Below are 12,288 nucleotides of genomic sequence, written 5' to 3' on the forward strand. Positions count from 1 at the left end.
AATTGTCACTCTAAAATTAAATAAATATAATAATAAAAAAAAAACAAACAAAATGCAGCCCTAATAGTGTTGATGCTTCCGGATTCTGAAAAAAAGCTTTACCCCGAAATAACCCCCCCAATTGAAGCAGAAGCGTCCAAAAATTGCACCCCGAACTAATTAGCACCGAAGCAATAAATTACTGAACCTTTCGGCTTTCGGGGGTGCAGGTGGCCACCCCGCACTCTGGCTCGTAATCCCCGGCACGATCCCTATCGAATTTCCATATACACCACACACGACCAAATCCAACTCCCAAAGGGGGACCTGGGAAGACTTGCTGCTCCAATAACCACTAATGAAACCCCAGAAATTTCGGCTCTCGCCCCACCCACGCTTGCCAAACAAATTCCAGGTGGGGTGAGCCCTAAATCAGCCTTAATTCGCAGCTCGATTGATGTGCACAACTGTGACAGGTATTACAACGAGCCGGTCAATCGATACTTTTGTGTCTGAAGTAGTGCTGCATAACTGAAGGTAGTCTAAATCGGTTTAATCTTTAATCTCTTTTAAGTTTGTGCTATAAAAATGATAAGGGGGCAGCACGATATCCACTTTGATGACTTTCGAGTGGCTTCAAAGCACGATTCCCTTTGAAAGAGTGCAAGACCCGATGGAAAAAAAACGTGCAACTAATATGGTGATGCACTCTAAAAGAGAATTAGTCTCAATTTTCACACCGGAGGTGGTGGTGCAAATGCAATTTTGTGGCAGTACTTGAACCCCCTGCCGTAGAGTTGCGGTTCAACGGCCAGGCAGCGCCAAAGACATAAAGGAAAAGTGCAATATGCAATAGTGCAAGGTGCGTTATCAGGTTACAGGGCTGGCTGATAAACCACCTAATGGGACTGCTGGGTTCTATTAGGACCGTTTAGTTCAACGACACTTTTCAGATTTGTTGAAGAAAGAAGGACCTAAGTTGAACTTAACAGGGCAGAGGTTAAATATGTAGCGTTAAGTCTAACTTGTAAATACATGACATGTCTTAGGATTTATTTGACTAAGCTAGAAAAGCATCTAAAATAATTGATTATCCACAAATCAAATTATGAATTTTAGATATCTTACGATAGATTACAACACTTATAACAAGTATTTTGCCATATCGATGGCATATTTTTTTTTATTTTCAAAGATCTATGAATTCCGTTAAAGTCACGATTTTCAGGACAGTGTTTCCAGATCATCAAATTTGTTGCCATGTCTTAAAAAGATTCTTCAAAATTCCAATTTAACAGTGTCGTTATTTACTATATTCCGTATAAAAGTTCTGTAAATTAAACTTAAGTAACGATATCTTAGGACAGTGATGCCAGATAGCAAACCCTAACTGGAAACTTATAAGATTGATTTTACACCTTTCCAACAATGTACAACCATTTTGTAGGTTATTTTCAATCGATGAAATAACATCCAGCAGTGAAAGTAATATTTTTTATATTTTTTTTCATTTAAATACTAACTGCTGATTACAGTGTTGCCAGATCTTAAACATGTATTACTCACTAAAATTGGTTTTAAATATAATTCCCCAACGATGTACAAGCATGTAATTTTCAAGGGTATTCATAACTTCCAGCTTATGATAGTTATTTTAATTCCATTTAATCGCTAATAACTAAATGCGGTGTTGCCAGATCTTAAAAAAATATGAATAATTAAAAAACGTTTTAAAATATCTTTCCAACGATGCACAAAAATGTTATTTCGGAAATTGTTTTCAATCGAATACATAACTTCTAGAATTAAAAGTTATATAAATTTCACTAAAGTACCAATAACAAATGACAGAGTTGCCAGATCTTTTAAATTTATGACTCCTCAAAATAGATTGTCAATATCCATACAACGTAGTACAAAGATGTAATTTCGGATATATGTTTTCGCTTTAATAATTTTCTTGAAGGTTGGAAATTCCCATATGTACTTAAAACTAATTATAGTGTTGCCTGACCTTCAAAGTGTATGACTCATTAAAAAATATCTTTCAAACGATGTACAAACATGTTATTTAGGAAACATCCAGCATTGAAAGTTATTAGATTTTAACCTAAATACCAATAAATAAATCTGGAGCAACACGAGATAAGGGCAGATAAGCATTTTGACAGTTTGAACTGTTTTGCTAATTCTCAGGCTAATTTTAACTTTATCATGAAACTCAACGTGTTAAAACTGGCTGGCCTCTCCAGCTACCTTCCAACACTGCGGGATTTGTTAAATAGTGATCTGTTGTCTCGGAATTTGCAAAATTGTTCTAGCTGTCAAAATGCTTATGCGCCCTTTCAAATGTTGCTCCAGAAATGCTGGGTTGCCAGATCTTAAAAATTTATGACTCGTAATTTTTTTTTTCATTTTGATTTCCTGAAAAAAAATGATTAAATATCTTTCTAACGATGTACAAAACTGTTATTCCGGAAACTTCCAGCATTGGAAGTTATGGGAATTTCAAATCAAATGGCAGTGTTGCCAAATCTTTTAAATTTATGATTAATTAAAAATGGATTTTGAATACTCATCCAACGATGTACCAAAATGTAGTTTTGGAAGGATTTTTTAGCAGTAAAAAAGTGCAGCCTTGAAAGGTTTATTAATTTCACATAAGTACTAATAACTGATTCCTGTGTTGCCAGAGCTTCGCAATGAATGACACACCGCAAAGCATTTTTTCAAATTTCTGTCTAACGATGTACAAAATGTAATTCTGAAAACCATTTTAAATCGAATCAATAACTTTCCGCCTAGAAAGTAAAATAAATTCCACATGATAACTTATAACTAAGGACAGTGATGCCAGATTTTAAAAATAAGTAGTGTTTTCTAAAACCCTTTTAACGATGTACAGAAATTAAACTGAAATAACTTCCAGCTTTTGAAAGATATATCAATTTCACTTAAGTACTCATTACTTATGACAGTGCTGCCAGATTTTAAATGTCCATCCTTCATTCCCTTTTGTATTGGCTGCACGTGTAAACTTATTACTTACCTCTTGATTTTTACTTTATATTGTTGTTCAGCGTAACAGTTTGAAGTAATTGAGGAAAAGAGCAATGTAATTAAGGGGCCATCCATAAACCACGTTGCACCTTAGGGGGGGGGGGGTTGGCATTTGTCCACGCTCTATACAAAAAAGATTTCATTTGTCCACGATGGGGGGGGGGGGGGAGTTTGAGATTTCCAAAAAAGTGTCCACGTGGTTTATGGATGCTCCCTAATGAAAAAAATATTGCGCAAGAAAAAAATATTCAATAATTTTTTAATAAGGGCCTAATTTTGAATAAAACTACTTGAAACAAACTGATTGTGAATTTTTCGGAAAATACACTACATTAATCTAAATCAAAACTTTTTTATTTGACAGCCTGCCTGTTGACAGTCTGGACCCGAAGCCTGATTTTTCTGTTACATTCTTTTTGGAATTCCATATAAACTGTAACGGGAATTACAGGCACCGGGTCCTGACTATTAAACAAATTTAAGATAAATTCGCAGTTTAGTGAATTGTCAAACATAAAAAGTATATGTTTAAAAAAATGTGATGCAGTGTAACACCTCCTTAAACAAACCTTAAAAACTCCGTTCAATCGGTGAAAAGGGCTGTCATCGGATATGTCAACGCTCCCATTAAACTGTTTTGAAACTTTATTACTTATCGAAAGACCTAAAAAAGTGTCCTACTAAACGAATCTGAATAAACTCTGGCTATCAGTATGTTTCATAGTTCCGTAGTTGAGCTAAATAGATCACATCTTGTACTGCGAATTATTATAGGTTGTTGGTAAAATGTAACTGATACTACCTGTACTGCGTGTCCCTCTCGCTCTCTCTCGCGCTTTCTGTCTGTTTTCAGTTAGTTTAAGGTACTGTTATACTGTGTAAATAGTCGTAGTTGGTAAATTTGAGCAAACACTATTACGCGCCGCCCTATTTAACTAGAACGACGCTTTGAACGAGGGGAAGAAGAAGAGTAAGAGGGAGAAAATAACTAGAACTTTTTCTGTACAACTATTTACGTTCAACAATGCTGTGGACTATTTTAAAAATATACCGCAAATAACACTAGCAACGGTTTCGCTCTCTCTCGAGTCCCTCTCTCGTATTGTCTCTGTCTCTTGATTCTCTCTGTTTGTCTCACTCACACTCTCTTCAAATTCTCGCACGCACACACCCTCACAAGCACCCGCATTGTTCTCGTTCTCTCGCTTTCCCTAAATTGCTTTGCTTTGTTTTTGTTTACACTGTGTGTGTGTCGATGGGGGTGGGGTCCCTCTCCCACTAATTAGTGGCCAGTTCCGGCGACGGCGGTCAGGTGTACTGGACCCCGGCCGAACATCCGTGGGTCATCCGGTACTCGACATATTTCATGCCTAGAAAACAAACACGATGGAGTGGGGGAAAGGGGAATTGGTGGACGGTTTGCAAGTTGTGATCATTTTTTCTATTTGGTTTTATTTTTGAATTGAAAGAAAATTTGAAGGTTTTGTGGTATTGGTGGTGGTGGTTCTGATTGGTGGTGGTTGTTGTTTGTTGTTGTTTTCGTGTGACATGGAGTGGGACACAGATTTTCAGATGGAAATTATGCGACAAAAAATGCAAAACAAAATGGCGAACGAAAACAAACGGCTCTTAAGGTAAAAGGGCAGTGAAATTGTATGTTTTGTGGGTATGTTGTTCATTACTCATACACCAATCGCCAGTGTCAGTGTGTTGTCATTTTGACACAAACGTCACTTTTTAGTTAGTTGATGGTTTTGCATTGGGTTGCACCATAGATAAGTAAATCGAGCACTGTAATAAAAAGTTTACGAAAATGCAATCAATTTCACGGAATTTGCTTTAAAAAAAATTGATGTTAGGTTATTCAAAGATTCTGTACACTACTTTACTTGCGTTTTTAATATTGAATTAATTTCGGTTAAAATATTTACACTACATTTTTTAGAATCTAATATCTATGATGCTCTTTTTTAAACAATTATTCGAAATCATGACAGTTCAAGACTTTTCCACTCTTGTTTGATGTTGTTAATTTTGTACACTCAAAATTAAATTCCAACGAAAATAAAATTAGTGAAAAACAGTGTCATCTCGTGGCAAAAAATGGAAACGTGTTCAATAGGGTGGTTCAAAAATTGCCTTTTTTTAATCAAAATTTTGTTTTGAGTATACAAGTTGTCGTTCTTTTTTGTTTTAATAGAAATGCACTCCAGAGCAGGACTAATTTGATTCTCAAACAGCCCGGGAGCATGTTGACAGCTCCCATACAAACTGAGCGTACCCCGTTTTGTGGGCCCAGTGGGCCTAAGATGGCGGCCTTCGATATTATCTAGCCAAAGTTTTGAAAATGGCAAATAGTTAAAATTAATATAGTTTTTGCCTTGTTTCGGTTTAAAACGACAAAATAAGCATTCTGGAATAATTTTCTTGAAAAACTTGTTTAGAGATACGCCACGTTAAAATATTAGTCTCGAAAAGTTGAAGGGAGCGTGCCGCAAAAGCCGTCACGAAAAAAAAGTTTCCCATGCAAATTTTGAGTTGCGTATTTAATGGGCGGACTCCGACGAGGCCCACTTGCCATCTGCCGGTGGATATGCGCAACTCACGAAAACTGTCATGTTAGGGGACGGCTGTTCTCAAACTATTTCTCTTTTGGCTATTTCAAGGACTTGCTGTCACCATGGCTTAGAACTCTAAATTTGACCTTCAAATTTGTGTTTTGAAGAAAAATAGTTTCTGAAGTTTGAAATTTAGGCGCATGGTATTTTTAAAACTAAATGACTAAAATTCAGTTGGTGTATGAATAAAAACAGCACAATTTCAGAAAAGTTGTTGGTCTTAAGGGGTAAAACCGAACCCTACCTTGTAGTGTTTATGAAAGTGTTCTGTCACCGTCGGGGCGCCCCTCTTTCGCTTAGTGAGTTGTATTAGTAGTCAGTCGATGGAGGAGAGGTGTGGAGGGGATTCTTTCCGGTTAGATCCTATTATTTTCTCAACTTGCATGTGTTTATGTATCAGTCCGCTTATGTCTTTACAAGTCACCCTTAACCCGTGTGTGTAGAAACACCGAAAAAAAAAGCAAATATATAACAACTTAAAAAAGGGGGGCAAGAATCAAAAGGCAAGAAAAATCGCAAACAAAACAAGTTTAAAAATATTTCGCGCTTTTAGCTATTCTGTTGGGAATGTGTGTGTGTAGCATTTTTTTCAGTGTAACGTAGGACTACGTCCAACGTTTTCGCTTTGTTTTGTTTTTTTTTTCCGGCGATCCTATTTACAACCGGTAACATTTATCTCTATCTTCTACACATCCGTTATCAATCATGAAAAATGCAAAGGCCAAACCTGCGAAAAAGAGAAGGGAAGTGTGTATCGGTCTCAGCGAAATTTGTAGTGTGTAGCAGTATTTTTTTGTTTTAAATCGATTGTTGTTGTTGGTATTGTTTACAAAAATCGGACAGCGTGAGGGAAATATAGAGTTTGTTTACTTCGGGCACAAAACGTGTACAACTACAGCTTTAGTTTTTGTTCCTAAATTGTTTATTCGCAAAGCAAATTCCGATTTCTTTTATTAAATTTTGCACCACGAATGAAGATTTGTTTTTTTTTTTAAATATATTTTACAAACAAAAGAAATCGGAGCATACCGACCGGTTAATCCTACGCCAAAAAGGGGGTTTTGGGGTTCAAATCTGTATTTTTTTTACACTACAGTGAAGTCACGTGAAATGTGGTTGATGCCGAGGTGTTTGTGTGGGTGGTTGGTTAACACAGTTGAATAACATACAGTACTGCGCGCTGAAGTCGGTGTTGGTTAAACAGGTTAGAAGTTACTTTTTTGTTTACGTTAATGTTGTGAAAATCCCCAAAAAATTGGCCTCGTTTAACTTATATTGCATATTAAAAAAAAAAAAATAATTTTCCGAAAATTGCCTAAATTTTGTCTAAGAAACATTGGACCTCTGGTTTCTGCGATTCAGCGGATCGCATTCGCATTCTCATGGTGATGGCGATCTTAGCGGGTTACAGACTGGATTTCGTCATGTATATGTGATGAAACTTTAAACAATGGACCTCTGGTTTCTGCGATTCAGCGGATAAAACAAACAGTAAATTCACAAATAAAAAAATACAAAAAAAAAATGAAATTATGAAAAAGTTAATTTAAAAAAAACCGCCAAAAATTTGTTTTCCGTGTGCCTAGTGCGTCCATCCCGGGATTTCTCAGGATAGAATTCCCGGGAATTTTTTATAGGCAATATCTGTTGTACAAAACACTAAATTCCAACATTATTTAACATTTTACATTGATTGGGTGTATTTTTGATTCCGCTTCTCTTTTTAAATTTTTGCAGCTGTTTTACATTTTTTGAATTTTAAATCTTACATGGTCATAAGAATTAAAATAAATCTATTATTTATTATTTGAGAAACTGATTTCTGCACAATCACGTTGGATAAAGAATTGTGGTTGTTTTTTTTGAAATCTAAAGTAGAACAAAGTATATACAAATTTCCAATTTTAAATGTATTAAGCTATCTAAAAACTGCTGTCTCTGTTCAGGTTGTAGTCAAGATAATCACCAGATAATGGTAATCAACTTCAAGCTATAAAAACTTTAAAAATGTATTGAAAAATGTTTTCCATGACTTTTTATTTAAATATCCTGGGATCCCGGGAATACCGGGATTTTAGAAATAAATTTCACTGTTACCTGGGAAATTTTAATTTCTCGGGAAAATTGGACGCCCTAAGCCTTCTAACTAACGAAACTATTGGCACTACGCCCCCCGGGGCATGGCCTTCCTCTAACGTGGGATTTCTGCTCCAGCGCCTCTGACGAGACAGGAGAAACCGGGACCGACGTTTTACTTCACCATCCGATAGAAGCTCAGTGGATAAGGCGGGAATCGAACCCGCGTCTCATAGCATCATCGGGATCGGCAGCCGAAGCCGCTACCCCTGCGCCACGAGACCCACATAAGCCTTCTAACTAGAGCGTCCAATTTCCCGGGGTTACAAAATTCCCGGGAAACGGGAAATTTTCAACAAATTTCCCGGGAAATCCCTGGAATTCCCGGGAAATTTTAAATTTAGCGAAAATTATTCTGATCCTGTTTCTGATTAATCTTTTGCAACAAAATTGTATAGAACAGCATTTATAATGGTCAAAATAAGTGTGAGGATCAATTAATGGCTTGACTGCTTGTAAAAACGCATGCAGCTTTGAGAAAGTATACAAAATTTCTAATTTTTATGCCGTCTTTCTTTTTTTTTTAAATCAATGCTTAAAATTGCTTTTAAATTTGTCTCAGTGACCATAAAGTTAAAATGAAAAAAAAAAAAAAATCAAGCAGAAATTTTGTTTGTCATGGCAAATAACTTATCTCAGAACAAGTATTTACAACTTGTGAATAAATAAATAATCATTGAATTTACCTTAAAAATCTAATTTCTAGCGTTTTTTAACTTGAAAAACTATTTCATGAAATCACAACTCAAAGTTTTCAAATCTGTGGAGCGTATTTTTGATACATAGTTGCATTCTTTGGATAAATTTAGTATGTTACGAAGTTGTTTTTTAATGGATTTTCATGGTTTTATGATATGATTTTAGTTATATGGTATTCAGCCTAAGAAATTATTTAGATTAAAATAAGTTTGAGTGTTTAAAAGTGGTTGAAATAAAACGATATTTTTTCATATTAACGATATTTTTTCATATTTAAGTGTTTCAAATGATATTTCAAAAAAACGTTAAAAAAGGTTGTCAAAAATAATATAGGTTATGTTCATTCCATAACAGCGTAATTTTTGTTGTCCAACATATAAGCAAACAATATTCAGAAATAAATATCATCTGAATTAAACCTTGACATGAAATTTACAGACAAGCTGATTAGTTTAATATGAACAGTAGATTGATATAAATAAAATCAAATCAGGTTCTTCAATTAATATTTTTTGTATAATTTCAAAACATTTGTTCCAAAAAGGTAGGAAAATGTATACTTCTGATTGTATTTTGGGAATTCCCGGGAAATTTGTAAATTTCCCGGGAAACGGGAAATATTTTTTTCCGGGCAATCTCGGGAATTCCCGGGAAATTGTTTCCCGGGACGGGAAATTGGACGCTCTACTTCAAACTGCCAAAAGACACCAAATCGATTATAAAGTTTCGTTAAACTTCACGTACTAAATAAAAAAACATAAAAAAATAAAAGAAAAACATTAGAAAATGAACAAATTCGGCCGATTTGGTAATAATAATATTTTTTTCATTTAAAAAATCGTATATTGGAAAACAGTGGAAAAAGGTTTTTTTTTGTGAATTTTTTTCCAAGTTATTATTATAACCAATGACTTTGCCGAAGATACCAAATCAATCAGAAAATCATTTTTTAAGGCACATATTTTCGAATTTCCACATTAGTACGACTGACCCGCCAAAATTGTATGAACTTTTATGGAAAAACTTATGCAAAATGGCTTCTTTTGAAATATCGAATGCATGGATAAAAAATCCAAAGTTCTACAACACTTCTCATATGGTCATCATTCTATTTCATTTTAAGTTTTTGTCTTCCCCATAAAACATTTTTCCTCAAAAAAACAGGGAATAAAATTTTTGTTTTGAATATAATTGTCAACATTGCACTCAATTTTTAAGATAAATCTCAGGATTAAAATCGAATCCTGGTGTCAACTCAGTGTAGTCTAAATTGTACGCCTATTTGACAAGTTTCCTACAGTGAAATACCTCCTTAACAATTTTGTAATTATATTCAGAGTGCTTCCATAAACAAAATTGTGGGAGGCACTTGATCTAGTAGTCTTAAAATGCTGTGGAGAAGATATACTTTTCAAAAATTAAGGCTATACAAGGCATCATTCTCATTCGACCATTTGGCGGCCATGTTTGTTTTAGAAAACCATTCAAATCTTAATTCAGAATGTATCAATCAAAGAATGGATTTCTTTGTGTTGTTTGTAGAAGCATTTTACATATTGTGATTATTTTTTCATTTAAATTTTCTATTTCTGGACCTTGAATTCAGAACCATCATTGGCAGAAAAGAAAAAAAGGGTGAAAGATACCATCTACGATATTAAAAAAGTTCCATTTTTAACGAATTTTTGATCTTCAAAAAACATTGGAAAGAAGAACTCTTAAAATTTAAGCAATTTTAAGGATTGAAGGTTTGACTTGTTTTATAAAACTTTATCAATGTTTTAAAAATTGCAATTTTTCCATGCCTTTACGCATTTTTCTACAATTTAAATACTTATGATATTATTCTATGGCATAAATGTCAAAAGCAAGCAAAAAATTTAGCCACTGTGCTTCAAATGACCTCCTAAAAAAAGGAAAAATAAAAATGTTCGAAAACAGATTTGGGCGTTCGAGATTTAAAGCCCTTTCCATAATAATTCAGATAACCATTCAGCAACCGACTTCAGACTGGGCAGCAATTAGCATTTTAAAAGTTTGGTTAGTACTAAACGTAGCGTAGATTGTTTATGCTATTTACAAAGTGCGGACTGATTGTTTGCGAAAGAAGCCTTTTTGAAAGGGGGTGAAAAACGGAAACTTCAGAGAGATATACAGTGCAGCAGCGGGCAGAGTGCATTCGAAAAAGGCAAAGAAGTGATCGTTTGATGATGGGAAAGTCAGCGAGGGCTTGCGCGTTTTATAGTAGCTGAGATAGTTCGGTTTGAAGAAATAGTTGAAACTTACCACTGTTGTGCCAGTAGTAGAGCGCGGCCAGCACGAACACGTGCCACCAGTTGTGCGAGTGGCCAATGTAGTCGACCTTTCCGGCGAACCATCGCTCCGGTATTCTGGTGACATAGATCAGGAAGGCCGTCCCCGTGAGCAGGTACATGATGGCCACCCGCGGTATGAAGAGCTGCCAAGGAAAAAAAAAGGTGTGAAAAGTTGGTAATTTTTGCGAATCGATCGACAATTCAAGTTCGAGTTTGGAATTTCAATACGCCACTGAGCTTGACATTGACAGCAGCTGCGCTGCTGGTGTTAATTTATGCATGATGCGTCGTCGTCGTCGCGATCGCGACTCATCGATCGAATTTCTCTTCGGGGTCGTCAAACGACACACCGTAAAACCGATAGACGAGAAGGTCGCGTCGTCGATTGCATAACAAGTTGTTGTTGTTGTCGTTTTCTGAATCAGTCTCTGACTCACCTTGACCATGGTACTTTCGGCGCCGCCCATCACGATGTACCAGTGGAGCGTCGGGACGACCCCGTACGCGGCCCACGCCACGAACGCGAGCATCTTGGCGTTCGAGTTGACCTTGAGGCGGGGGATCTGGAGGATCATGGCCACGGTGAAGATGACGCCGATCGTGATGATGTAGAAGTTGCGGAGTTCCTGGGAAATGAAAAATTTAGCAGTTATTACTTAGTATTCGTTCGAACTTACTGGATCACTGCCGAGTTAATGCTTTTTTTGCTCTCTGATATTTTAGCGCCAGGATCATCAAATGATAGTTTTTTCTATCACTAATTTGCAACTCTGTTGTCTAGCATTGTTGGGCAAAATTGTTCAGCGCTCTAAAATGCTCAATTTAAAGTTAAAATTAATAATGCAAAGCGCCTTCCAAGTTTATGCTAGAAGATTATTAAATAAGCTTGGAGCGAAAAACAATTGTTTGACAATTCGATGCCTCTGTGCTCTCTACTAAGCTTGATGGTTTTCCTACACTGAAAGAATCCAACATAGTAATCTCAAGTGTTATTTCACGTGAGTGTCTCAAAAAATCAACACGATAAATTCACATGCTTTTCCTTTGACCTACACATATTATTCATGTCAGATAGACGTGGAAATCATTTGAAATCAGCTGATCGTTAGCGAAAAACCTTCCATCCTTTTTTCGCATGATGTTCACTTTAGATTCAAATGAAATGCACATCGATTTGCCCCATTCGACTCATCCTTTGATTTTCAAGTGGAGTTCACTTTAAAATTACGTGTTATGGCTTTAGACATCTTTGGCGAAAAAAATCACAAAGTAAGATGGCGACAAGCAAGAAGAACGGTCTGAGATTTCTCAGGTTCTTTTAAAATTTTGCTGTTAAGAAAGTGTTTGTACCGGAAAAAATAAAAAGAGTTCCAAAAACCATGGTAAGTATTAACTACATTGTCATCCACTAATACCAATGTTTTAACAGATAATTTCTAATATTTTTACAGGAAATCAGAAATTCACCAATGAATGCTGGA

At 35.8% G+C, this 12,288-nt stretch overlaps 1 protein-coding gene across 8 annotated transcripts in view; it reads right to left on the reverse strand.

Moving 5' to 3' along the window:
- Positions 1-3,669: 3,669 nt before the first annotated feature.
- Positions 3,670-12,288, reverse strand: part of LOC6045620 (progestin and adipoQ receptor family member 3) — a 53,744-nt gene continuing 45,125 nt past the window's right edge. For 7 of the 8 annotated variants that reach the window (XM_038258776.1, XM_038258783.1, XM_038258745.1 and 4 more), the window contains 4 exons: positions 11,245-11,433; positions 10,779-10,950; positions 5,902-6,384; positions 3,670-4,409 (listed from right to left, as the gene is read on the reverse strand). In XM_038258776.1, coding sequence (XP_038114704.1) covers positions 6,314-6,384; positions 10,779-10,950; positions 11,245-11,433 — 432 coding nt within the window. In that variant the 3' untranslated portion in view covers positions 3,670-4,409; positions 5,902-6,313. The remainder of the gene's footprint in view (positions 4,410-5,901; positions 6,385-10,778; positions 10,951-11,244; positions 11,434-12,288) is intronic. The other variant, XM_038258792.1, reaches the window with a different exon arrangement.

This window comes from Culex quinquefasciatus, chromosome 1, assembly GCF_015732765.1.
Source record: "Culex quinquefasciatus strain JHB chromosome 1, VPISU_Cqui_1.0_pri_paternal, whole genome shotgun sequence".
NCBI lineage: Eukaryota > Metazoa > Arthropoda > Insecta > Diptera > Culicidae > Culex > Culex quinquefasciatus.